Here is a 27,835-nt window from a genome sequence, read left to right as displayed (position 1 = left end):
TTAACATTACTGACACTCGCTGACTTTTAATAGTCATTCTATAAATGCTGTCCGTTTAAATGGTCTTACCTGGTGGTCCATATGGTCCATAAGTGAAGCAGAGGGAGCCTGACCATGCGTCACACGTTTGACGAGTTGGGAGTGAGAACGTGTTGGGCTATAAGGAACACACTCACTTCCTGAGCCCTGGGCAATAAGAGACGTTTTGTGTTTTATGATTTATTGATATGTTTGATCCTTTCTGACCTGCGTTAATGAAGCAGTCATTAGAGCACCATGTCCGCTAGAATAGTTCTGTAGTTTGATGCTTGAGTCGTTGCAGACTTGTTGAAACTCCCTCACCCGTCAAAGCAGCGTCTTTGTTATTCGCGTCCAGCAGATGGCAGTGTTTCACTGTCTGACGGCTGTCTGAAGCTTCAGCTGGATTATCCGTTTGCTATGTTTGCCATGTTACAGTGGGGAGGAAAAACTCCTTTTTAACAGGAATATCTAGACATGAGTGATTACTGCAGTGGGGCACTATCTGTGCTATCTATAAGAAATGTTAGCAACAATAAAACTCTGAGGATCAGGGCTCCATTTCACTCCAGTGTTCAGTGGCATTTTAAAAGAGTGAATACCGACGCTGAATGTCTTTGTAAAGCAAAAGCACTTTGTTAGCCTTTACAGAGCAAAGCTATGGATCAATGTGCAGTGAAGAAAAATCGAGGTGGCCAGTCTGTCCTTTCCTAACCAATCACAGAGCTCCTTACATTGTTGCGCTGGAGAATAACTAAATATAATATAAAGATGATATTGAAAATAATCTTTTGTAGAGTCACTACTTAGTGGGCAGAGGACAGTTATCACTTTGCTGGATGCTTTAAAGTCGCATGTTCTGTATTTGCTGTATGCAGATTAGCAGGATATTAACAGATTAACAGCTTTTATTAGACTTCATATGATAATCAACAGTGAAGTGTTTCTCTTTCAGTGTTTATTCTTGCTCATTGAATGATCTCTGTTCAGATAATATGCTGCACTCATCTCATGTTTCTTTAAATACGGCATCACTTGTCCAGCTGTCAAACTCTGAAAGAGTTACAGTTTCACCACTGAGCACTTTGAATGGTTATTCTTTTATTTAAAAGCACTTATTCTAGCTGCATCATCAATACGACAAAAACAGTGACTTCAACAAAAATTTATCTAAAAATATTTAGGGGGAAATGTTCCTACACCCCTCATGTAAATGTTACATCTCCAAAAGGGAGAAATAATCAGAATAAGGCGTAATCATTGTCATGATAATAATGACCATGAAAATGAAACTAGGCCTACCTTTAGTTCAGCACACTCAGTGTTGCATAAAGACATGCGAACATGCCATCATCCATTCTGGAGCCTACTTTTAAAAAGAGCGAGCTGTTTATTCTGGCTGAGTAGCAAACAGAACCAACCATGAAAACCTAAACTGGGAAAACACTCGGAAACCTTGAACACTGGGAATATGGAGACACAGGGGTAGGTGAACAGACACTGACAAAGGACAGAGGAAAACAGAGACAATATATATAAGACAAGAAGTAACACAGACACCCTTTTCGGTGACAAAAATGAGAAAATATCCAGTGAAAGGCAGTTCTCTTGGAAAAACTGCCTTATTGATGTCAACGGACAGAGAAAAATGTCTGATAGGAAGGCAACCGTAGCTCATACAACCATTTGTTGCAACCAAAGAATGCAGAAGAGCGTTTTGGTCAGCTAAGAACAGGAAATTGAAGCTACAGTTCTCAAAATTTAACATGAGAAGATTGGATAAATGTTGCCTGGTCTGATGAGTCTTGATTTCTGCTCTGACATGCAGATGGTCGGGTCAGAATTTGGCATAAATAGCATGAAAGGATGGATCCATGCTGCCTCATGTCAGCTGTGCAGACTAGTGGTGGTGGTGTCACTGTGGGGGGGAGGGGCGGTATTTTCTTGCTGAAACGTTACATAGTGTGTGTGTGTGTGTGTGTGTGTGTGTGTGTGTGTGTGTGTGTGTGTGTGTGTGTGTGTGAGAGAACAACTTGAAACAAACTGCAGCAATAAGGGCAAACTAGTGCACAGTTATGTTTACGTGAGCGTTATTTTGTATGCATTTGTACAGTTCCATAACTGTGAGAATACATTGATAGCATTTAACTCTAGTAACAGGCATGTGTACCAGTAAGCATGAAAAAGTAGGGAAAAGAACTAGTATGTAAGCACTGACTAGTACTGTAAAGTATATGTGTATATAGGGCAATCGTGGCTCAAGAGTTCGCAGTTCATCCTGTAATTGGAAGGTTGCCAGATTGAGCCCCGCCTCCGACAGTCTCGGTCGTTGTGTCCCGGGGCAAGACACTTCACCCGTTGCCTACTGGTGGTGGTCAGAGGGCCCGGTGGCGCCAGTGTCCGGCAGCCTCGCCTCTGTCAGTGCGCCCCAGGGCAGCTGTGGCTACAATGTAGCTGCCATCACCAGTGTGTGAATGTGTGAATGACTGAATGTAGTGTAAAGCTCTTTGGGGTCCTTGGGGACTAAGTAAAGCGCTGTACAAATACAGGCCATTTACTGTGCGTATGTTTATGCTCAAGTGTATGAATAAATTAGTCAGTTTTAAACAGTTGCAATTTAAACAGTAGAAGAGTGGCACTATATTTATATATTTATAAAGAATTTCAAACAACAATTAATTGATGCTCAAAGCAGGTTTATTTAATTAATATCCAGATTTCCAATTAGTTCCCAATTCATTCAGCAGCAAATCACATCACCACTCACTTCAAGGCTGTATGTATTATTGTAAGGTAGACCCTACAATAGTACATACAGAGAACCCAACAATCATATGACCCCCTATGAGCAAGCACTTTGGCGACAGTGGGAAGGAAAAACTCCCTTTTTACAGGAAGAAACCTCCGGCAGAGCCAGGCTCAGGTCGGGGCGGCCATCTGCTGCGACCGGTTGGGGTGAGAGAAGGAAGACGTTTGTTGTAGGTCTGATTAAAGGACTGATGTGATGGTAAGTTGTCTGCTGCTCCGCTTTGAATATTGAGAGATTAGTTGATGGATTTCAAGCCAAATTGTGCCCAAGTTTAAGACCATATTCATTGGTTGTTTTTGTTGATGTTATTGTTTTGGGCTTTTTTTCCACAAGAATTTTCTAGCTCCCCTAGAATTCTGGCCACCCAAACGATGATTGCTGCTGAGAGAGCACAAGGTTTTGTCCCCCTGTACTATTCATGTCAGTGCAGGGGGTTCTCCTTGAGAGGCCAGGGTCGAAAAAGGGATGCTTCAGAACCTCCGAGGGTGTTATGCGCTGATTTGCATCCAAGGCCAACATTTCTTTGATTAGCCTTACAAATAATGTTTGGCCATTTTCCGGTCCTCGCCTAACCTTCAGCAGTTGTTCGAGGTCATCGAGACGCTTAAGTTTTATATATCGAGTTTCCTTGGATCGATAATCTGTCTCGTATTGAAATTGTTCTGGGGTCTTAAATGTCCAGCGCTGTTCGTTGTGGTTATCCTCGATGAAATAGCTGTCAGTGTACAAGCCAGACTCTAGAAGATGATCTGGTAGCTGACCCTGGGTTTCAATTATGAATTTCAAAACGTCATAATCGTCTTCCCCAGGATAGAGAGGCACCCCTGTAGCAAGCTCCACAGCTACCAGCCCCAGAGACCACATGTCGATTGCTTTGTCGTATGGAATGCCAAGCATAACCTCAGGTGCACAATAACCAATTGTCCCCACACGGTCACCAGGAATCACTGCAGAAGCAGGACATGCGAGGCCAAAGTCTATGAGTTTGACTTTGACGGGAGACTCACTGCGGTTCACAACCATGATGTTTCCAGGTTTGAGGTCAGCATGCACTATTCCCACAGAACCCAGGTGGAACAGAGCATTTGCGAGCTGATGCAAAATTGGCCTGAGTTCTCTCATTGGGAGACCTTGGTTATTCCGGTCCCCAATGTAGTCCCACAGGCTTTGGTCGAGGAGTTCGAAATTCAAGCAAATGCGCTCTCCATCGAGGAAATAGCCGTTCCATTCGACAATGTTGCACCTGTCTGGATCCAAGCGTCGTAGCTGCTCCAGGATGAAAATTTCCAGTTTTGCCTGGAGCAGAATTTCAGGGTCGCTCTTGTTGACTTTAATAGCAACCGTTTTGTTGTTTTTTGTATCGCGACATCTGGTTACCAAACCAAAGCCTCCTTCTCCAAGGAAGGCCTCTACCACGTGGTGATCTCCTAAAATGGTCCCTTTCGTTATTTGAAGATCATCTTCAGAGGCAGATGGGTTGGCTGAGGTGTTGATGTCTCTTTTTTGAGGAAATTCAACTGAGTTTTGGAAACTGCAGCTGAATTTTTGCGATCCATGACTTTTCCAGCTTGAAGGCTGCTGAGAGAGCACAAGGAGTTCTCCCCCTGTACTATTCATGTCAGTGCAGGGGGTTCTCCTTGAGAGGCCAGGGTCGAAAAAGGGATGCTTCAGAACCTCCGAGGGTGTTATGCGCTGATTTGCATCCAAGGCCAACATTTCTTTGATTAGCCTTACAAATAATGTTTGGCCATTTTCCAGTCCTCGCCTAACCTTCAGCAGTTGTTCGAGGTCATCGAGACGCTTAAGTTTTATCGATCGAGTTTCCTTGGATCGATAATCTGTCTCGTATTGAAATTGTTCTGGGGTCTTAAATGTCCAGCGCTGTTCGTTGTGGTTATCCTCGATGAAATAGCTGTCAGTGTACAAGCCAGACTCTAGAAGATGATCTGGTAGCTGACCCTGAGTTTCAATTATGAATTTCAAAACGTCATAATCGTCTTCCCCAGGATAGAGAGGCACCCCTGTAGCAAGCTCCACAGCTACCAGCCCCAGAGACCACATGTCAATTGCTTCATCATATGGAGTGCCAAGCATAATCTCAGGTGCACAATAACCAATTGTCCCCACACAGTCACCAGGAATCACTGCAGAGGTGTTACATGCGATGCCAAAGTCTATGAGTTTGACTCTGACTTGAGACTCACTGCGGTTCACAACCATGATGTTGACAGGTTTGAGGTCAGCATGCACTATTCCCACAGAACCCAGGTGGAACAGAGCATTTGCGAGCTGATTCAAAATTGGCCTGATTTCTCTCATTGGGAGACCTTGGTTATTCCGGTCCCCTATGTAGTCCCACAGGCTTTGGTCGAGGAGTTCGAAATTCAAGCAAATGCGCTCTCCATCGAGGAAATAGCCGTTCCATTCGACAATGTTGCACCTGTCTGGATCCAAGCGTCGTAGCTGCTCCAGGATGAAAATTTCCAGTTTTGCCTGGAGCAGAATTTCAGGGTCGCTCTTGTTGACTTTAATAGCAACCGTTTTGTTGTTTTTTGTATCGCGACATTTCGTTACAACACCAAAGCTTCCTTCTCCAAGGAAAGCCTCCACCATGTGGTGATCTCCCAAAATGGTCCCTTTAGATATTCCAAGCTCATCTGAGCCGAAGGATGGGTTGGCTGACATGGTGTAATGTGTCTGTTTGCGCTGTGGATTGGTGAGAAACAAAACTGAACTTGTTTTGGTTTCTCTCGTAAATTGCTCTCAAAACTTCTCGAAAGGGTTTCAGTTGCTGCAGGTCAACGTCCGTTAAGCATAAAGTAACAGGTGAGCGCTCCTATTTATGGGTTTTGGGATCAAAGCAAAGTTATGACGTCAGAAAGGATCAAAGCAAAGTTACCGCGTCACAAGCGATCGAAGGGATTCTCATATGTGCGCATGCGCACACACGTGCTTGTTTGTGTAATATTGTTCACACTAAACTTGACCCTAATCAATTTAATATCAGTCAATCAAAGAAAATCTTAGTTTTGGAAAATTTTAAAATGACATAACTGACAGTTAAAACCTTTTTTGTTCATGTATTTGTATTTGTATTGTCTTCGGGGTTTTTTTTGCATACCATGTCAAGCTTTTCTGTATATAGTCATGTCGTAGATTTCGGAGCAAACAAGAAATTGAATTGGATTTTAATATTGCAGTGCTTGGATTTCGGATTTGGTGCTTAAAACGTCTTGAAACTGTAACCGTATTTCATTCACCACAAATAACTATCTGATTGAATAGTTTTCTTATCAGATAGAGAAATAAAACGAGTCGCAAAGTCTAAAAGCAACATTTGTCTGCCTGGGCTGTACCTCTGCACGTTAGTCTGTTTCAGTGTGTGACCCCCCACCCCCTCCCTGATCAGTCGGGGGTGAGTGCGCTAATGTGCCTGGAGGCCGTTTTAATGAGTGTTTGCTGGAAAACGAAAAATACAAGAAGGATTTGTACGTTTTCACAACGGGGGAGTTTGCGTAAGTACTAGTAAATAATTTTCTCGAGTGTGTACGTTACACATGTTATTTGTTTCAAATTGGTATTATTATTTTGCTAGCTAGCAAACTCGCGGGATAAAGGATTGAAGTGCACTCAGTGCGATACAATACGGTGGCGCTATTCTAACAGTTAGTTATTGCAGGGTAACTTGTAGAATATGCTGTGAATTGAACCAAGATTACACAGCAGTAGCAGTAATACGAGTTACTTCCCTCAAGTGAAAGCGTTAAACGTTAGCCCGATGCTTAACTAGCCAACGTCAGGCTTTCTGATTGAAGGCTAAAAGCGACGTTGTCACCAAGTAAACAGAATATTGATGATATTTTTGTGTATCGCTGCAGCCTTTTCAAGTATTAACCTGGTGTCTTTGGGAACAGCTTAGGGGGAAATGACGGTAATATGACTGAACCATATGGGAACAAAGAATAGGCACTTTTTTGTGCTACCGAAGTTTCCTCGCTTTCATTCAAAATCTGTTTCACATTAAACAATTGAAACATAATGGCTTCAAGCTGACATTGAGGCCTGTGGGGCACTATCAGCCACTGAGACAGTAGACAAGTGACTATTTCACACTTTAAGGCTGCCTGTTTATTTAAGGGAGATGAACAGTACATTATAACTGTACATAATAATATCAATGATGATAGATTAAATAAATGGGTTTTTGAAAGACGCTTGTGCATTTTTAAAGTCTAAAGTGTTGAATTGATCTGAGTATGTCATCTGTTCAAAGCCTCTCCCAGTCAGTGCTGTTCTCTATGCCTGTCTTACTCTACATGATGTTATTAGCACAAACACTTTAAAGGTGATAATTAGGTCTACAACAATAACACAGACTGCAATGTAGTTAAGCGTCTTACAGTTAGTTTTGAATGAATGAACTTAAAAAACAACACAAGCAAAGATCTGTCTCCTCCTGTTTTTTGTGTCACATAAGAAAGAAGCATCAATATCTGATGAGAAGACTTATTAATTTGGCCTTTCACGTGGTCTTATTCAGGTGATGCGAAGTGAAATATGCATCCTTTTTATGGTAATATGCTGGAAAATGTTGAAAATGGACATTAAACGTGCTCACAAAGTGCTTGAATTTGACCCTGAAAGGTGTATGAAGCCAGAAAAAGTCACACTTGGAGTAAAAACCTCTCATAGCAAGTTAATCATATTCAATTGATTTGATGCTTTCAGCACAAAATTTAGCCACACAGTCAGGACAGCGTCTGATTTACCTTCATCGGTAAACGTGTTTATGCAGTACATAGTAACAGTGTGGCTGAGTCCTCTGCTTCAAATCAGTTCCAGTACATTTGGAGATGTAAGTCTTAACCTTTCACATGCATCGGGAAGGAAAAAACATTTAATCTTCACAGTACTGCCGAAGTGCAGCGATACATTGTGAAGTGCACATTTCCATTTCTCATACAGTACCGAGCAAAAGTCTTGAACCACCCCCTTATTTTTTCGTGTTTTGCCAGGTCAGTCTGTGTTAACGGAGTTATTAACTGCATTCTTCAACTAAAGAAGTGAGAACAAATGATGTGGGCTTTTGTTTTTTTGCAATAGGCTGCAAGTAAATGTGTAAAGATTAGTGCTGTCAATAGATTAAAAAAAATTAACTAACTAATCTCACAATTTTCTGTTATTAATTGAGAGTTATCTCAATTACTTTATTAATAGCCTGCCTCCAATTACATTTTTTTGTTCTTTATATTTTAAGATTGTAACAGACATTTATGCAACACAATGAAGTAAATGCAGAATAAACACAAAGAATGTATGCTGAAATTCAAAGAAAATTTTAATAGTTTTCATCAATCTTTAACACAGTGAAAACTTACAAAAAACCTTTAAGGCCATCAACAGTGACTGAACCCAGGCCTACAGGTTAAAGTGAATATCATAACAATAAAGGGTGCACAAAACTCAGTATTTAAAACACAAAAAGACACGGCTGAAAACCCAGAATGTTGAACATTTTTCACTTCAAAGGAGCAATCTGGATTAGTCCTTCTTTGCTCTCAGCCAGTTACTGAGGCAGACTATTCTGTTTACATTGTCTGATGACAAAGAAGCACGCTTCTTTTGAATGATGTGACCTGAGAGTGAGAATAATCTCTCACAAGGCACTGTGGTTGCAGGGGTTGACAGGTACTTGCGTGCAATAGGTGCCAGCCTGGCATGTGCTCCTTCTCTCTTTAACCACCACTGTAGTGGACACTCTCCTATGTCAATTTTGGGCTCTGCTTTGTACAGATTCAGACAGCAGTCTATAGCATCTTCCTCTGTATCTGAATCAGGAGAACCCAGCAAGCAGATGGACATCTTGCTCTTCTTTGGTGAGGGTTCCTCTGTTGTCTGAGCAGATGGTTGGTGTGCATCCGTCTCTGACATCAGAAGGTCATGTACTGATGCCCACACCTCTCTTCTTTCATCTTTGGAAAGGCATTTAAGGTCTTTAAACCTGGGATCAAGGGCAGTAGCGATCTTCAGCCATGTGAGATTGCTGCTGTCCCTCCGCTGAGCTAGGTCTGTGGTAAAAATCTTCTTAAACCTCAAAACGTAAACTGGGTTATCATCTGAGGGCTCCATAATCCTGAACAAATGACACAAGGCTGGCAACACCATGGAACAAGAGACATACCGCTCTCCCCCCAGCAGTTCGGTAACATATCTGCAATAGAAAGATCAAGTCTGTATTTTTCTATTAATCACACAGAGACAAACATAAATACAACATATGAAAATACACAGAGAGGTGGAGGTGGAGAACATACTTGAAAACAAAGCTAGAATGCAAAGATAGACACACAATCATGAGAAAGAAAATGATTTACCTGCAAGGTTCCAGTAGTTCCTCCAGCTTGTGCAGTCTGTCAAGCTCCTGGTCAGTCAACATGGTCACCTTGCTGTTTTGTTGAGTCAGGATGGTGGTCAGCCCAAATTTGTTTCTCTGGATCCGCTTGATCATCTCTAGGGTGGAGTTCCATCTTGTTGGAACGTCCTGAACAAGCGGTTCTGTTTGATGTCCATGTGCAGCTTGCTGTGCCTTTAATTCCTGAGCGTTTGCTGGACTATGCTTAAAATGTCCAACAATCTTGCGACATTTGGCCAGAGCCCTTTCAAATGCGCTGTCATTAAGAGAAACTGTGACCGTTCTTTGCAGAATGTGGGCCATGCAGGGCATGTGTTCAAATGGAAGTAGTCTGGCGGCTGCAACCATGTTACGAGCACTGTCGGTCCCAAGCGTGGTTACCTTGTCCTTGATTTTCCATTCGTTTGGAACATTCAGAAAATGGTCAGCACACGCCTCAGCATAGTGTCTCTCTTCAGTTTTACTCACTGTTAGTGCAAACGATTGCATAGTCCAGTCGTTATCAATAAAATGCGCCATGACCCCCAAGTAATTATCGTTGTTCACCGAAGTCCAGTGGTCTCCGGTGAGAGCGACATTCCTTACTTGCACAAGCTTGCTGGACTGCTGAGCCCTCTGGTCCCCATACAAAGTGTGCAGTCTCGACACAATGGTTCCTCTCGAGGGCAGATTGTAACACTCATCTCCTGATGCAGCACGAATGACTTCTCTCAGTCCATCATCTTCTACTATGCTAACTGGTCGGCAGTTTTTAGCTATCCAAACAACCAAGGAATTGGTTAATTTTTCTCTCACATTTTTTGTTATTCGTCCACAAGCACCATACTCCTGAAGCGTAGACTGGTGAGGTCCCGTAGAGGTGGATTCAATTGGGTGTTTTGCTCTCAGGTGATACGCCAGTGATGAACTGCTTCTGTGGTACTTGAATTCAGCTTTGCAAATTGTGCATCTTACTCTCGTTTTGTCCAACAAGCCATCAGGCAACTTCTTAAAGAGAAACTTTCCACCCAAAAGTCCGCCCTCGTCCATGCTTGCGTGTGTTAGCTAGTGTTAGCTAGATAGTAGCATGGTGTCACTTCTTCTTCTTCTTCTAATCATTTCTGTCAGGCCAAACGCCAGCATAGCACACTGTTGCCCCCTCCTCCAGAGGTGCTCATGAATTTAAAGGTCTTAGATTACAGGAAATTAATAAAAAAAAAAATCAGCGTTAAATTTTTTTAATGCATTAAACATTTCGCGTTGATCTTAACAATTAACGCAATAATTTTGACAGCACTAGTAAAGATACAATTTAAAATTGGTTCTTTGTTAAGTTTTCTGGTCCTTTCCGTGACTTAGGTGTCTGTTTATGTTTGAATGTTTCAGAGATTAGTGTGAAGGGTCTTAACAGACAAAAAGTGGTCAAATACAAGCCCTGGATTAAAAATCAGAAACACTTTAAAAAGCCTGGAGAGCTATTCCTTAATACCACTTTAAAGATTACAGGGAAGTCCGGATCCCTGGAAGCAAATGAGGGATGGCTCAAGACTTTTGCACAGTGCTGTACATGTCATGTTCCCTGTTTTATAGCTCAGCTCAAACTGACACGTTCTCACTAACTGCTTCTCATTTTCTCCACAGTGAACTTTGACCACTTCCAGATACTGCGGGCCATCGGGAAAGGAAGCTTTGGAAAGGTAATGCAGCCTCCATTTTTCACGCCACTTGTATATTGTTTGCCCTTAATTACCCACCACGGTCGTCATCTCTAAAGAATCAGTGCAAGCGAAGCGAAATGTGCTGGGATTACACTTCAGTTCTCGTGTGCTGCTGTTATTTAATAACAGTTATAAATGCAGCTTATGTAATTATTTCTATAAAGTCAGTTAGAGGAGAGCCGATTTCTATTTCATCTCACTCAATCTAGGTGGGAATTTTGACCCCACATCTCAATTTAATTACAGAGCACATTGAACGTCTGGATGAGACTTCAGTAATGAATTCAGGACTGTGTGTGTGTGTGTGTGTGTGAGATACACAATTGGGGCTGCAGAGATTGGAATAGTTTACCTTCATTTTAAATATCACTGCCCTGTGCACATTGTCGGCTTTAAAATTCAAACTTAAAGAGTTTGTAAGTAAACTGGCTGAGATGAGACAGACGATGCACCGGCTTTCAGTTGTGCTGTCTCTGTTGCCCAGCCATGCACACACAGACACTGTGCTACACTTACACAGTGAGACAGATGCTCACAGAGACGTCCAGATACATTTTGTCCTTGCTGGAGGTCATCTTGTGTTTTTTGGCCCACTGTGGCCTCACACCGAGCTCCTGCTGTTTTTTGAACACTTTAACAGCACCAGTCTTTAGCTTCCTGTTGAACACACAGTGGGGGGGTGCAGGAGGTAATAAATCAAGTTTGATTATCCTAATTTATAGCTGTCTTTATGTTAAGGATTAAAATAAAATTCACAAGAGGAAGGTGTTGGTGTGTGTGGTTGGGAAGAGAAGGGCGAAGCTAGAATGAAGCACAAACAGAGGGAGGTGTTTGCCTCTCGCTGTAGCGCTGTGAAACACGATCTGTAGATTGCAGCTTGTGTAGGTGCTCCAAGAAAATGAGTTCATTGGCATGCAGCACTGTAGATGTGCACGTATGGATGCTTGAGAAAGGATGCTTGTGTTGCTGAGCTCGTTCTTGCACAGCGGGGAGATGTGAGGTAGGTTGGGGCTACCTCATAACTCCCCGCTGTGAGGCTGCCAGATGGGAAGAAGAGGAAACCGCCTGGTTGTCCTGAAACGCTCGTTTTCCTCTGCTCACTTTTCATCTTTACAATCTCAGCACTTGGGTGTGTATCTTCTTGCAGTGGGCCTCTCAGTTTCATTCTTATTCATAAGCTCCTCTTTGTGTTATTTAGTTTGTACCTGAAAAGTCTAATTTATGCCTGAGTACACAAGTACAAATAAAAGGAGTACCACGTACTTTAATGGGTCAGCTTGGGTCCAGACCTGAATTAGAGATAATGTTGGGCTGTTTTAGGTCTGAGCCACTAACCTGACGAAAACGCAACACAACTGCTGGTAAGTGCGTGTTGTTTAAAACAGATAGTTGGAGAGGCAGGTCAGTGCTTTTAAAGGTTTATCAGGTGTCAAATCATTTTATAGATGGGAAATGTAGGACTGTGCAAAAGTTTGAGCCACACCTTAATTCTAACATATAACTTGCTGGGTAATGGGAAACGGGTGCAACAATTTAAATTTGAAAAGTTTACATGAAAATACAATATAAAAGGCAAAAACAGAGTTGATATAATGAGGTAATGAGCTTGAGCATCTTTATCTTCAGCACGCCCTGAACTCTCTTAGGCACATTTCTTTGGAATTCCTTTAAGTAGTCTTCAGGAATAGTTCTCCGAGCTTCTTTAAGGACATTCAGAGCTCTTCTTTCGATATCAGCTGCCGTTTTGTTCCATTCTCTGCCGAGATGATCCCACACGGCTCAGGTCAGTCCATGAATGATGGTGTTTCGATGTGTTTAGTAAGCTGCTGCCGATCAGACGCTTTCCAGATGGTATTGCATGGTGCATCAAAGTCTGGTGGTACTTTTCATAATTCCATCAATTTTGACGAAATCCCCAACACCCTGGCTGAAATGCAGACCCAAACTATGGCAGAGCTGTACAGTAGTTTACAGGTGGTTGTAGACATATTACCACAATTTGAACCAGAACTGTCAAATTTTGGTTCATCACTCCATCAGACCTGCTGCTACTGATTTTCAGTCCAGTTCTTGTGTAATTTGGCATCCCTCAGCCTTTTCTCCCTGTTCCCTTCCTTAATAATGGCTTCTTGACAGCCACCCTTCACTGACACCATGAGATGAGGCTTTGGTGAACACTAGATGGATCAACTGAAGGACCAAGTGCATCTTTCAGGTCCTGTGTCAGGTGTTTGCTGAATTTTTTTTGACATGACTTTCAGGTACTGTTCCTCCACTGTGGATAGATTTTTCAGCTTGTCCCTTTTTTTTTCTGTCTTCTACTTTCCCAATCCAAAGAAATTAAATAGTGTGTTTCTGTGACAGGTTGCTAGTAACAAAGTCCCTAAAGATAAAATTTAAAATTGGTTCTTTGCTAAGTTGTGTGTTTTGTATTGTATTTGACAACTCGGGTTTGTCCCCTTGAGTTAGGTTAAGTGGTTTAACCCCCCCAAAAAACAAAAATATCGCTCTGAAAGCGATCAGGTACAAGGACTGGACTGAAAATGGGTGAAAAAGTAGTTAATGTCCAAAGAAAAACTTTAAATGACCTCCAGAAAGTCTAAAGAAAGGAAGAAGAAGAACATCTGGCTCAGTACAGGCAAAATATAAAGAACTGAGGAGAGGCTCAAGACTTATTCACAGATAATCAATCAAATTAATCAAGCGTCATCTGGAAGCATCCTCCTGGCTGTAAGAGCGTCTCGTTTTTGTCTCATTAACTGTCTGGTGGCACTCAGAGTAGTCTGCTGTGACGGGGACCTCGAGGACTAATGTTACAGGGAAATCATTAGGAAAGTGCTTTGGACTGAGCTTTACTGAAATCTCAGTTTTCCCCCTGTCGGAGAGCTCCACCACCTCCACCCCTCCTCCTCCTATTCCTTCTTTTTAAACGTCAGTGCAGGTACCGTCTCCCTCCCTCCCATCCCTGTATTTTTGTTACATAGAACTTAGTGGCTGTGCTCACTGTTCAATTCAAGTTGGTTTAAGAGAGATGGTAGTTTAAAAAACACAAAAACAAGCTGTTTTGGTAAAGCAATATATATGATTATTAAAGATAAAATATAGTGTTAATTTGTTTGAGTTCCTTCCCTCTCTCTTTACTTCTCACTCTGTTTTGAAGCATCTGCCTTCCAGCAGATGGGGGAGACTGTATTGGCAGCTGCTTTCCAGGAGGATGTAGCTCATCTGTATCACGAGGCCTGTTGGGCCATATACGTCCTAAGAGTAATTTCCTGCACTCTCTTTTCCTCTCTAACTTTTCCCTGTGTGCATTAGGGCTGCCACAAACGATTATTTTGATAGTCGACTAGTCACCGATTATTTTTGCGATTAGTCGACTAATAGGATTAGGGCTGCACGATTAATCGTTAGAAAATCGCGATCTCGATTCATACTTATGTGCGATCTCATTTCCAAATGACGATTTAAAAAAAAAAAGAAAAAAAAAAGACGACGACGATTGTACCGCATTTTGATCCGGGACGTACTCTGCATGAAACCAAGTGCTCACTCTTCCTGCTCAACAAATGACAAGGGCAGAGCCTTATACCACGTGATACAGAAGCTGTGCCGTGTGATGCTAATATTAGCAGGGAAAAAACAACGGAGAGCACGTCAGGGATGACGAGAAAGTGACAGGAGAAAATCCATCCCGGTCAACCACCCAAACATCAATAACGGGAACCTTATACAGCGCTTCCCTATACCCGTCGAACTCTCGCAGGCACAAAGAAATTACGGAGGCTATCACTTATCACCTGACCAAAGATATGGCTCCCATCAACACTGTGCAAAACGAGCGATTTAGGAAAATGATCAACACCCTAGACAAACGCTACACAGTGCCGTCCCGCAACTATTTTTCTATTGTTGCACTACCTGCTCTATACACGCAGTGTCGAGCAACGGTGGAGACGGAATTTCAAGCAGTACAACATTTTGCGGCAACAACAAAACGTGAGACATTTGTTGTTTTTATGTTTATTTATTGTTTTTATGTTCAGTCTCAACTGTTACGAAGTTGATGTGCAGTTAATAAGCGCAATAAATATTTATACTGGAAAAGAAAATCGTTGCCCCTGGTGAGAGGCGGCGGGCTGGGGTGGGTATTCTAATATCCCCTCGGCTTGCTGCCGGTACGTTGGGGTTTTTCCCGGTGGACGAGAGGGTTTGTTCCTTGCGCCTTAGGTCGGGGAACGGGTCCTGACTGTCATCTGCGCTTATGCGCCGAGTGGCAGTTCAGAGTACCCAGCCTTCTTAGAGGCCCTGGGGGGGGGGGGGGGGGGTGCGCTGGAAGGTGCTCCTGCTGGGAGACTTCAATGCTCACGTGGGTAACGACAGCAAGACCTGGAGGGGCGTGATTGGGAGGAACGGCCTCCCTGATCTGAACCCGAGCGGTGCTTTGTTATTGGACTTCTGTGCTAATCACAGTTTGGCCATAACGAACACCCTGTTCGAACATAAGAGTGTCCATAAGTGCACGTGGCACCAGGACGCTCTAGGCCGTAGGTCGATGATCGATTTTGTAATCGTATCACCAGACCTGCGACCACATGTTCTGGACACATTCGGGTAAAGAGAGGGGCTGAGCTGTCAACTGATCACCACCTGGTGGTGAGTTGGATCAGGTGGCGGGGGAGGACGCTGGAGAGACCTGGTGCACCTAAACGCGTAGTGAGGGTGTGCTGGGAACGTCTAGCAGAGGCCCCATTCCGCGAGATCTTCAACGCACACCTCCGGCAGAGCTTCAACAGCATTCCGAGGGAGACTGGGGACATTGAGTCCGAATGGACCATGTTCAGCGTCTCCATTGCCGAAGCTGCTGCATTGAGCTGCGGCCGCAAGGTGGTTGGTGCCTGCCGTGGTGGTAATCCCCGAACCAAATGGTGGACACCAGAGGTGAAGGGAGCCACCAGGCTGAAGGAGGAGTCCTATCGGGCTTGGTTAGCCTGTGGGACTCCGGAGGCAGCCGACAGGTATCGACAGGCCAAGCGGAATGCGGCTCGGGCAGTGGCTGAAGCAAAAACTCGGGTGTGGGAGGAGTTCGGAGAGGCCATGGAAAAAGACTTTCGGACTGCCTCGAAGAGATTCTGGCAAACCGTCAGGCCTCTCAGGAGGGGAAAGCGGTGCTCTACCTGCACTGTGTATAGTGCTGGGGGAGCGCTGCTGACGTCGACTGAGAAAATTGTCAGGCGGTGGAAGGAATACTTCGAGGACCTCCTTAATCCCACTGACATGTCTTCCGAGGAGGAAGCAGAGTCTGGGGATGAGGGGAATGACCCGCCAATTTCCGGGGGCGAGGTCACTGAGGCAGTTAAACAACTCCTTGGTGGCAGAGCACCTGGTGTTGATGAGGTCCGCCCTGAGTTCCTGAAGGCTCTGGACGTTGTAGGGCTGTCCTGGTTGACACGCCTCTGCAATGTTGCGTGGAGATCAGGGGCAGTACCTGTGGACTGGCAGACCGGGGTGGTGGTCCCCATCTTTAAGAAGGGGGACCGGAGAGTGTGTTCCAACTACAGGGGGATCACACTCCTCAGCCTCCCTGGGAAAGTCTATGCCAGGGTGCTGGAAAGGAGAGTTCGTCCGCTAGTCGAACCTCGGATACAGGAGGAACAATGCGGTTTTCGTCCTGGTCGCGGAACACTGGACCAGCTCTTTATCCTCTCGAGGATACTTGAGGGTGCATGGGAGTTTGCCCAACCAGTCTACATGTGTTTTGTGGACTTGGAGAAGGCATTCGACCGTGTCCCTCGGGGTGTCCTGTGGGAGGTGTTGCGGGAGTATGGGGTGTCTGGCCGATTGCTACAACCGTTGCAAGAGCTTGGTTCGCATTGCCGGCAATAAGTCGGACTCATTCCCGGTGGGTGATGGGCTCCGCCAGGGCTTCCCTTTGTCTCCGGTTCTGTTCATAATTTTTATGGACAGGATTTCTAGGCGCAGCCAAGTGGCGGAGGGCTTTCGCTTTGGTGGCCTCAGAATCTCATCTCTGATTTTTGCGGATGATGTGGTTCTGTTGGCTTCATCGGGTGAGGGCCTCCAGCTCGCACTGGAACGGTTCGCAGCCGAGTGTGAAGCAGCAGGAATGAGGATCAGCACCTCCAAATCTGAGGCCATGGTTCTCAGCTGGAAAAGGGTGGAGTGCCCACTCCCGGTCGGGGATGAGTTCCTGCCCCAAGTGGAGGAGTTCAAGTATCTCGGGGTCTTGTTCACGAGTGATGGGAGAAAGGAGCCGGAGATCGACAGACGGATTGGGGCTGCAGCTGCAGTAATGCGGACGCTGCACCGGTCCATCGTGGTGAAGAGGGAGCTGAGTGTAAAAGCGAAGCTCTCAATTTACTGGTCGATCTACGTCCCTACCCTCACCTATGGCCACGAGCTGTGGGTAGTGACCGAAAGAACGAGATCGCGGATACAAGCGGCAGAAATGAGCTTCCTCCGAAGGGTGGCTGGCCTCTCCCTTAGAGATAGGGTGAGAAGTTCGGCCATCCGGGAGGGGCTCAGAGTAGAGCAGCTGCTGCTCCACATCGAAAGGAGCCAGCTGAGGTGGTTCGGGCATCTGACAAGGATGCCCCCTGGGCGCCTCCTGGGTGGGGTGTTCCAGGCATGTCCCACCAGGAGGAGGCCCCGGGGCAGACCCAGGACACGCTGGAGAGATTATATCTCTCGGCTGGCCTGGGAACGCCTTGGTATTCCCCCGGATAAGCTGGAGGAGGTGGCTGGGGAGAGGGAGGTCTGGGCCTCTTTGCTTAGGCTGCTGCCCCCGCGACCCGGCCTCGGATAAAGCGGATGAAGATGGATGGATGGATGGAAGAAAATCGTGAGAGAATCGTGATCTCAATTCTAAGCCAAAAAATCGTGATTCTCATTTTATGCAAAATCGTGCTGCCCTAAATCAGATCATCATCCATTGTACGTAAAACGTACAGCTTATTGCACCAGCAGCATCTGCTCTTATATAACTATCATTAGCTTACATTTTTAAGTGTTTCAGGTATGTGCTAACTAAAAATAAAGACAAGATGATAGTTTATTAAATTTTAATGAAATTTGCAGATTGTTTCGGTGAAGTTTAATAAACTCAGCCGTCTGCTCCTTGCTATCTAAAATATAACAGGACACCGGAGTATATTCTCCAGCATCTCACACTTCTGATAATCAGTTGTCTGCTTGACGTTTACTCAGCTGTGTAAAAACTATAACTTTAATCTTAGCCAAACCGATTTGCTCAGGAACAAATAAAATACTAAAAAAAGCCAAACAATAACATTTTTAAGTTATCTAAGTGACTTATATCATGTTTAACCTGAGTAGCGAAAGACGGCGGTGGGTTTGAAAACGATTTGCCGGGATTCCGGTGTTCTCACCGGCTCTAATGAGCCTTGCTCCCGGCTAGCTATCGAGCTAGTGACTAACAGACGTCTCTGAAAACGTCGGAGCGCTTTTGAAATATGTGGTGTCTTGATAAACTGAGCAGATATTTGAGGTTTACACAGCTACACTCTTGCCTGAAAACATGTTAAACGTTTATTTTGTGACCCAGAAAGAATAATAAGAGTAATATTAAAACTAACTAGCTGCCGCCATTGTTGGAAACTGAGCTGGGCTGCGCTATGAATTCTGGGACACAGCTTCTTCTTCTTCGGGGTTTAACAGCAGCTGGCATCCTTGTACATGCAGTGCTGCCATCTTCTGTTTCAGTCCGTTATTACACTCTTAAATCGTACTACTTATTCCTGCGTCTTTTGTGATCTTACAAAGCTTCAAACGACGATTTTGATAGTCGACGTAATCGTGACTAGTCGACTAATCGTGGCAGCCCTAATGTGCATCAGACTTTTGCCCCCCTCTTCTTTGTCACTCCAATGTTCTCAGCTCAGGCTGCATAGGAAGCTGGCATTTCTCTTGCCGGGCTTATTAAAGCCTGTGCTTTAGAGCTCTGGAGGGGGGCTAACACTCGAGGGGGACATGACAGTCATTGGCAGCGACAGCAGTTTAGTGACAGCTTCCTAATGTCAACAGTCACATGGACAGGTAAACATCTAAACGGATAGAAGAGAGGTGGATGGAGAGAGACAGGGAAGGTCATAAGTTGTGGATGAACTCAGCGTGCGGTTCCTGCGTCTTCTTTCCCTGCGCCGTGCAGCTGCTTCAGTGGGAATAAATCCTCATTAGGATGGAAATGGGAAGGCAGACTAACAGAGACGGCTGCTGGAAATGAGTGGGAGTAAAAACGAGATGGAGATGAGGGAGTAGATGATCAAACCTTCAACGTTTTCAACTTTTTTTTCCTTTTTTTTTAACATCCGTTGGGCTCCCAGACAGCCAATCAGTCCTTCTGTCTGTAAAGACTGACAGTAGCTGCTTTTTACTTCTCATCCCTCCCTTCTTTGCACCTTTCAAAACCAACTCTCGTCTTTACTGCAGGGCTCTAGACTAACTTTTTGCCATGGGCGTACCGGTACGCCTAACTTTAAAAAGTTAGGCGCAGACAAATTTTATAATAATTGATATAATATAATGTGTTTTTCTGGATACACTGTGCTTTTTCAGCATTCAAAGATTGATGACACCGTGTCAGAGCACTGGCTATGAATTTCAGAAGGATCAGGCCTTAACTTAACAGAAAAGTTAGCAATAGTTGTTTTCCTATTACAGCTACATCCACTTCTGTCGTGCCTAGGCTGCTCACTAGGGCTGGGTATCATCACTGATTTCTATAATCCATTCGATTCCGGTTTTCAAAGTCCCGATTCGATTCAACTTAGCCTCAGACAGTCAGAAATATTATAACTCTGATCATTTATCAGTACTGACTTCATCAGAATTGTGAACATCACAGCAGATGCCTTTGTGTGAAAGTAACTAAGAATAAAACACAGAAAAACATGAAGGAGATTTTCCTGGTCTGGCTTTTTATAGCAGATAACCTTAAAAATATTCTACAATGTTCTGCATATGAAGTTTAAATTTCTTCAGTATTGATCAACAGAAAAAATAGGCTTTCTTGTCCGAGGTCATTTAAGTGAAAAAAAGAAAAAGACAGCAGCCACAGCGCTGTAAACAACGGTAGACTGGTGGGTAATAAGCGAATGAATAATACAGAAAACAGAGATTGGAGACGGGAAACTGTTCTTGAAGTACAGAGAGAGATAGAGAGAGAGCTAGCTGTGCATGGAGTGTGATTTTAATAGTCGTGGAAGCAAAACAGCAAAATTAATGACATTGATCAAATGTTAAGCGCAGTTTGCTGCTTCTTTTGCTGCTGGCTCTGAATTTTGGTTGGAGAGACAAAACCTGCAGCTCAGAATCAGCGCAAGAAGACGTAATCGCAGCGCGGACCGGACGCATCAGGATCGCTAAGCTCCGAGAGCGTGTCCGTCTACGAGCCGTCGGGTGAGAAAGCCGAGAAAGACAAAGTTGATTCTGATGCGTCGGTCCGTTCTGTGTTTACGTCTTTGTGTGGAATCAGTGTACCTGCTCTCATTTACACGGATTCGCATTTGCGACCAAATTGGTTGCACTCTAGAGCCCTGTTACTTGATGAAAGTTGGTTTTGCAGAGTTAATCTTGCAGCTCAGCCACAGCATAGCCCTCAGCAACCAAGAGCATGCTAGCGGGCCGTTGTTATTATGTTATTACTGTGCTTTTCGGAAAATAAGGCACTCTAAAAATCAGTCCTTTGATTTTTCTGGAAATTGACAGTGCTCCTTATAATCCGGTTTGCCTTATGTCTCTACCAGCTTTGCACATCTACAGACTGAAATCTTTGCCCATTCTTCTTCACAAAACAGCTCCAGCTCAGTCAGATTAGATGGGCAGCGTTTGTGAACAGCAGTTTTCAGATTTTGCCACAGATTCTTGATTGGATTTAGATCTGGACTTTGACTGGGCCATTCTAACACATGGATATGTTTGCTTTTAAACCACTCCATTGTTGCCCTGGCTTTATGTTTAGGGTCGTTGTCCTGCTGGAAGGTGAACCTCCGCCCCAGTCTCAAGTCTTTTGCAGACTCCAAGAGGTTTTCTTCCAAGATCGCCCTGTATTTGGCTCCATCCATCTTCCCATCAACTCTGACCAGCTTCCCTGTCCCTGCTGAAGAGAAGCCCCCCCAGAGCATGATGCTGCCACCACCATATTTGACAGTGGGGCTGGTGTGTTCAGAGTCATGTGCAGTGTTAGTTTTCCACACAGAGCATTTTGCATTTTGGTCTCATCTGACCAGAGCAGCTTCTTCCACATGTTTGCTGTGTCCCCCACATGGCTTGTGGCAAACTGCAAACGGGACTTCTTATGGTTTTCTGTTAACAATGGCTTTCTTCTTGCCACTCTTCCATAAAGCACAACTTTGTGCAGTGCACGACTAATAGTTGTCCTATGGACAGATTCCCCCACCTGAGCTGTGGATCTCTGCAGCTCGTCCAGAGTCACCATGGGCCTCTTGGCTGCATTTCTGATCAGCGCTCTCCTTGTTTGGCCTGTGAGTTTAGGTGGACGGCCTTGTCTTGGTAGGTTTACAGTTGTGCCATACTCCTTCCATTTCTGAATGATCGCTTGAACAGTGCTCCGTGGGACGTTGTTTCTTTTTGTAGCCTAAGCCTGCTTTGAATTTCTCAGTAACTTTATCCCTGACCTGTCTGCTGTGTTCTTTGGACTTCATGGTGTTGTTGCTCCCAATATTCTCTTAGACAACCTCTGAGGCCGTCACAGAGCAGCTGTATTTGTACTGACATTAGATTACACACAGGTGCACTCTGTTTAATCATTAGCACTCATCAGGCAACGTCTATGGGCAACTGACTGCACTCAGACCAAAGGGGGCTGAACACACACCCCACTTTGCAGTTATTTATTTGTAAAAAATGTTTGGAATCATGTCTGATTGTCGTTCCACTTCTCACGTGTGCACCACTTTGTGTTGGTCTTTCACGTGGAATTCCAATAAAATTGATTCATGTTTGTGGCTGTAATGTGACAAAATGGGGAAAAGTTCAAGGGGGCCGAATACTTTTGCAAGCCACTGTATGAATCCTGGTTGTGTTTACTGACCTGGAAACGATTTTATGTGCACGGCGCTCGAAAATCTGTCAAATGTTTTAGTACGACTTTGCTAAGCTACGAAGCCGCACCGCTTGATGGATTGTTGGAGCATTACGGCTATCGTAGGCAGGAGCCCCGCGGAGTGATACGTACTGTGCTTCAACATAATATTACTGTACTGTGTGTTTGTTTAACCTCTTTTTAAGTTTTGTGGATATTATACATGGTTGTGCTGAGGATATGTCGGCCAGTTTCCACTGGAAATGCCTTTTGGTTAAACTGTCAGCGAGGAATTTGCATTTGCACTGTTACATTTTTATATAAGTTTAATGCACATGAAAAGCAGCTGCTTATTTAAGTGAAAATACATTGATTGTTTGTTTTTTGTTTTTTGCACAAATGAAGTGGAGTTGTAAAGTATTTTGTCTCGTGTCAGTTATATCGTTATCGCACATTTTCAAATTTATATCGTGATGAATATTTTTGGCCATATCGCCCTGCTCTACTTCTACAACACGCCTTGTGTAGATGAGTTAGTGAGGCAAACTGATCAGCTGTCTTATTGTGTCTGTTGAGTGTTTGGTTTTGTGAACGGCCTCTTTAATGCACGAGGGTGTGACCATCCACATCCTTGTATCTGTCCACTGTCAGCCATTCATTTTGTGCAATTTGGCCAAGTCTTCCAAGTGTGCGTGTTTTTTTTTCCTTCTGACCAGATGCAGCTTTCTGCAACATCACTTTAATGTCCTTATACTGATCACCACACTGTGTGTGTGCGCTAAAACAGCAATCATTTCACTGCTCCTTTGTAGTGACAGGTTACAAAACGTCATTAGATGCTGCGTGGCTGTACAAGATAGACTTTGGTTAGCAACAACTCTCTGAGGCCTTTACTGTGAAACAGAACGCTGTCTTATCCGGCTAACTTCAAGGTTTAATGTGGGATTTTTTTGTAATCCAAGACATAATGCCAGGTCAACTCATGCTTTGAACCTAATCTGCTCCAGAGCAAATCATGTTCCAAATGAGAGATCAACAGGTAGAAAATCACAACCTACTAACCAGTAAGACCGAAAAAGAACAAAATAAATAAAATCCCCGATCCTGGAAGGTCCCTCAGACCGCTGTGTGCAGAGAGTAGGAGTGTAAAATTTTTCAGCAGAGTCTGATGTCTTTGTCTTTCCATGATGAGCAACAATAATGAACATAGATTCTCTACAACAACTTTATTGTTTTGGAAGTATTAATATATGATCCCAAAACTTCTACATTTAACCTTTTAATCAGACCAGCAAAAATCTAGTATTGAATCTTAGCACAGTCATAAAAAACTATTTGCTAAAAGCATTTTTGCAGCTGAATATTTTAAATTACAGTTAGGATCACTGGTTGGCTGTTTCACCTGTAAGACTTTAAAATAACATGCTAAGGTTTAATAGTCTAGAAGGAATACACTCTGAGGCCTGGGCAGTGTTGTGCTAATGAGAGAAGGTTTGTGTGTGCAGTGAAACAGTAATTTTTTTTATCTCAAAGTTTATTGATATGTTTGATCCTTTCTGAGCTGCGTTAATGAAGCAGTCATTAGAGCACCATGTCCGCTAGAATAGTTCTGTAGTTTGATGCTTGAGTCGTTGCAGACTTGTTGAAACTCCCTCACCCGTCAAAGCAGCGTCTTTGTTATTCGAGTCCAGCAGATGGCAGTGTTTCACTGTCTGACGGCTGTCTGAAGCTTCAGCTGGATTATCCGTTTAAATGAGATCGTTTTATAAAACTTACAACAACAGGCCTGAACCTGCTCAGCTCCAAAGAGCTGGCTAAACGATGGGGCATGTTCAGAATCTTCCTGAAGTTTAACAATTTCCCAAAAAGCTCCACAAAGTGAATTTTCATATAAGACAAGAAGGAAAGAACAGGGTGTGACGTGGAAGGGGCCCTCTGGCAAACAAATTACTGCTTTTATTAAGTTACAAAACTCGCAGTGTTGTTCACGAGTGATCAGAGAAGGGAACAGGAGATGGACAGATGGATCGGTGCTGCGGCTGCAGACTCTTCACCAGTCCCTCTTTACCAGTCGATTTACGTCCTTACCCTCTGTCACAACGGGACTGAACGGACTCACGCGTAGGCTCTGAGTAGGGAACAATAAAGGTTTTTTATTTACAGAAGCACCAGGTGATCTATTTACACAGTGGGGAAAAGACGGGTTCCGGGAATCCACACACGAACAGGAGGGGGGAAAGACACTTGCAGTCCACACACGCTCCAAAGTCCTCACTCCATCCACGCTCCACGCTCCTCTTCACACTCCACAAGAAACACAAAAGCTCGCTCCAATCCTCACACACTTGATCGCTCAGGTAACACAGGGGCAGGTCCAGGGAAATCTATTCACAGAGATGCAAAAGGTTACTGTAAGAAGATCGCTAGGGAAACACGAGAACGAACTGAGCTGGGGTTAACACTGACGAGAGTCGGCAACGGTCCAGCGACGAGAAATACAGGGCTGCCATCTTATAAGGGGACTGGAACACTGTTGGGTGATGAGCCACAGGTGTCACCAGGTGCGTGGGCCAAGGGCAGGAGCCCACAGATGAGCTCCGCCCAGGCAGTGAGAGAAGGAGGGAGGGAGAGAGCGGGGACAAAATCAAAACAAAAAAACACATGTAGCCACACTGAGGCGACCGGGTAGACACAGGGACCCTGACACCCTCGCCTTTTTCACAAATGTCATGTATGAAAATCTATAATAACTCCAGTTATACGGATATCAATATCCTCATAAGTGAGGATATTGATAAAACTGATTTGAACTTTTACTGATTTCTGTTTAGATATAAATTGATTCAAAGTGGTCAGATATGCAGATCCTGACCTTTCCTCTGGCAAATATATAAACTCACTGAAAACAGTTTGACTTTTCAGAGAGTTTCCTATCTATCTGTATTTTTACTTTAATAGTTAAGCACGATTAACATTTAGGAAAATGGAAAAATAAACAAGTTAATAAATGAAATGAAATAATACTGATTTATATATTCACTCTGTTTACTTTTTCGATATAGAAATACAATGAAGACTTCCATGTTCCTGCTGGTGGCGCTCTCTGGCACTGTGCTCTGCATGACTAACGGACGTGTTCAGAAAACCAGCAGATCATCAACATGATCCCACAAGGGGGATGTGATGATCTGATAGCAAACAGAGATAATAATGGTAACTGTAAGCGCAAGAATACCTTTATCATTGGTGACTTTAATCAAGTTAGAACAATTTGTGATCCAAGCAATCGTATCAATGCAAATAGAAATCTTTATAAAAGCCCCACAGACGTGCACATTCTGTATTGTAAACTGCTGGGACAAACAACGATACCCATTGTACATCCAGATACAGATGAAAAGGCGTATTGTAATTGCATGTGATAAAATCAATACTTTCCTTCAGCCTGTGCACTTTGAATGTTGCTCTTGAGTTGAGAGATGCTGTGAGCTTGCTGCCATCTTTAAACATCACTTCATGATGCTGGTTTAGATGCTTTATAAGACTTTGTTACGTTTCTTAAACAGTGATGAAAATAATAAAGAGGAAATATGAGAGAAGTGATTTTCAGTGAATGTTGAAAAAAATCCCACAATAACAAAAATGATGGCAACATTGCTACACTTTGCTTTCTTAGCTTGCATATTGTACATTTTCACAGTTGTTTCTGATTGGCTCCATCTTCTCTCGTTGTCACAGCTGTTGCTCAACTTTCAGCACTCATTCAATTAAAAAAACAACAAACAAAAAAACCAAGCTGCTGCTGGTAAGGTTGGCATTCTTGCAAGACTCAGTAACACAAAACAAATAAAAAAATGCACATCCCATGTTTATCCCATGTGATTCCAGGCTGAGTTTATGCATTTATGCTTATTTGTTTATAAAATATTATAAGCTGATCTGAGGTCATTTGTTACTAAAGAAAAACAAACAAACACTGTCATTATTTAATCCACTAAAACTAAGACACAATGCAGAAGCAGTGTGTGAAAACTAAGTGCACCTTCACTGGTGTAGCATCTGCCTTAGAAACAATGAAGTCAAATGAAACTGTTGAATCATCTCTATGTGCTAAAGGCTCATTTTAATGCAGCATTAATCACGTTGCTTTAACAGTGCTGCATTTTAATCATGTTTATCACGTTCTTTGTAGATTTTAATTATCACCATCGTCGCTGTGAGAACATGTCTGGTTGGAGCAGGCGGCACTCAGGGATCATGTTGTGTGGAAGAAGAGTCATGTGATTGTTTTTTTAAAGATTTTTTTCTATGAGTGCACAGAGTGTGAAACAGAAAGATAGGATCGACAGAGAAAGCTGATCATGTCTGTTGTGACACCTGCGATCTCTGACTAGAGTTTTAGGTTTTGTCAGGCAGCTAACACAAAGAAAGCCTGGCTTCATTGTACAAATACAACTTACATATACAACACATGACATATTACACAGAGTCATTATTTATTCAACAAAAACTAAGCCAGATGCAGTTTTTGGATTTTATTTCAAAATGTTCTTATTCTGATTGTTTACTTAATATATTTAGACACATTTGGTTTATTTCTATAAAAATGATATTTTACACAAAACTTCAAACAGCTGCCTGCAAACATGGCTCTTTATTGTAAAGCCAGGTATGAACAACAACCTGCAGCTGCATGCTGTTGTGCTCATTGGTGTCACATTAGGTTCTGAACCACAAACAGAGAAGTTTCTTAGAACTGCTGGGCTAGTGATGTAGGTATTGATGCAAATGATGGCTTAGGGTGGTGCTACGACAGTGTATAAAAACTGAAGCTCCCAGAGCCAAGTGTTATTTGTTCTTCCGTAACTGAGGTGAACTATAACCTGCTCAGGTAGAATTTAATAACAGCGTGTCTGAACTGCTCGTCTCCAGGCTTCACGTCTCATTCTGTAAGAACTTGTTGTTTGTTTATGAACTTTTTAGAAACAACAGACTTTTGTATACTTCCAAGAAAGAGGGAGAACTTACTCTTCTGCCACACTCACGTTCATCTTTATCTGTCATCAGTTCAGATAAAAGCATCACTGATTATTCTGAACACTGTTTTAAAGCTTCTGCGTCACTCTGATTTCTTCTTAAAGTTGGCAGACAGGATTGTGAAGAAGGACATAGTGGATCCCCCCTTTTAATGAGCATATTATCTGTGAACACTGAATACAAACAACCTAAATGCTCATTAAAGAAGCAGGTTGGCTCATAAAGTGCTCTGTACTTATTTTATGCAAGTGCTGTTTCTGGAAACAACCACCATCTGTAATCAACACAGGACTTATTGAGCTGTCAGGTGTGCAGACAACATGGCACATTTTGGGAACACCTATAGTTGATGTCTTAATTATGAAAATAGCTACTATGTAGTTGATGCTTCCTGTTCTGCCAGAGCAGGTGCAGCCTTTGTGGAAGTGGGTTCCACTGGACCAGCGTCTGTGAACGATCCACTGTGGGTGATTTTTTTTTTTTGACCTTACATCTGTGTGTAAGGACCAACCACAACCATCTAAAATCTTTGCATGTTATTTTATCTTCTGTGTAAGAAGTACACAGCATACCCTGATGATCAGCTTCAAGGGTTCTCAGTGTAGGATGCATACAGTATGTCATGCTGAAATATAGAGCACTTACAATAGAACCCACTAGAAACCAATTATTTTAGCCTGGTTCCTTAAATCTATGGCATTTTTCCCATGCTGACTGATATGCTGCTCAGTGTCTTTTGCTGTCTGTCATGATCCTGGGCCATGTTGGCCCAGCATTCTTAGTTT

At 43.4% G+C, this 27,835-nt stretch overlaps 1 protein-coding gene and 1 long non-coding RNA gene across 2 annotated transcripts; both read right to left on the bottom strand.

Annotated features, from left to right (window-relative positions):
- Positions 1–8,368: 8,368 nt before the first annotated feature.
- LOC145425254 (E3 SUMO-protein ligase ZBED1-like) lies at positions 8,369–10,434 on the bottom strand. Its single transcript, XM_080298290.1, has 2 exons — positions 9,202–10,434; positions 8,369–9,038 (listed from the first exon to the last, which is right to left on the bottom strand). The coding sequence occupies exons 1-2, from the start codon at positions 10,266–10,268 to the stop codon at positions 8,369–8,371; spliced, it is 1,737 nt and encodes a 578-aa protein (XP_080154416.1). The 5' UTR covers positions 10,269–10,434.
- Positions 10,435–24,146: 13,712 nt separating this feature from the next.
- LOC145425337 (uncharacterized) lies at positions 24,147–24,781 on the bottom strand. The gene is made up of 2 exons (XR_013906004.1): positions 24,480–24,781; positions 24,147–24,397 (listed from the first exon to the last, which is right to left on the bottom strand). It is a non-coding gene; the product is annotated as an uncharacterized LOC145425337 (long non-coding RNA).
- Positions 24,782–27,835: the final 3,054 nt, after the last annotated feature.

Source organism: Astatotilapia calliptera, chromosome 3, assembly GCF_964374335.1.
Source record: "Astatotilapia calliptera chromosome 3, fAstCal68.1, whole genome shotgun sequence".
Taxonomy (NCBI): Eukaryota; Metazoa; Chordata; class Actinopteri; order Cichliformes; family Cichlidae; genus Astatotilapia; species Astatotilapia calliptera.
The sequence above is the reverse complement of the archived record's forward strand: the minus strand, read 5'-3'. Positions and strand labels throughout refer to the sequence as shown.

Bases quoted from the DNA above. Each gene is read 5' to 3' on its own strand.
- LOC145425254 (XM_080298290.1), bottom strand. From the start codon at position 10,268: ATGGACGAGGGCGGACTTTTGGGTGGAAAGTTTCTCTTTAAGAAGTTG. The intron at 9,039-9,201 runs GTAAATCATTTT...TTTCTATTGCAG, and splicing joins GAACTACTGGAACCTTGCAG to ATATGTTACCGAACTGCTGG.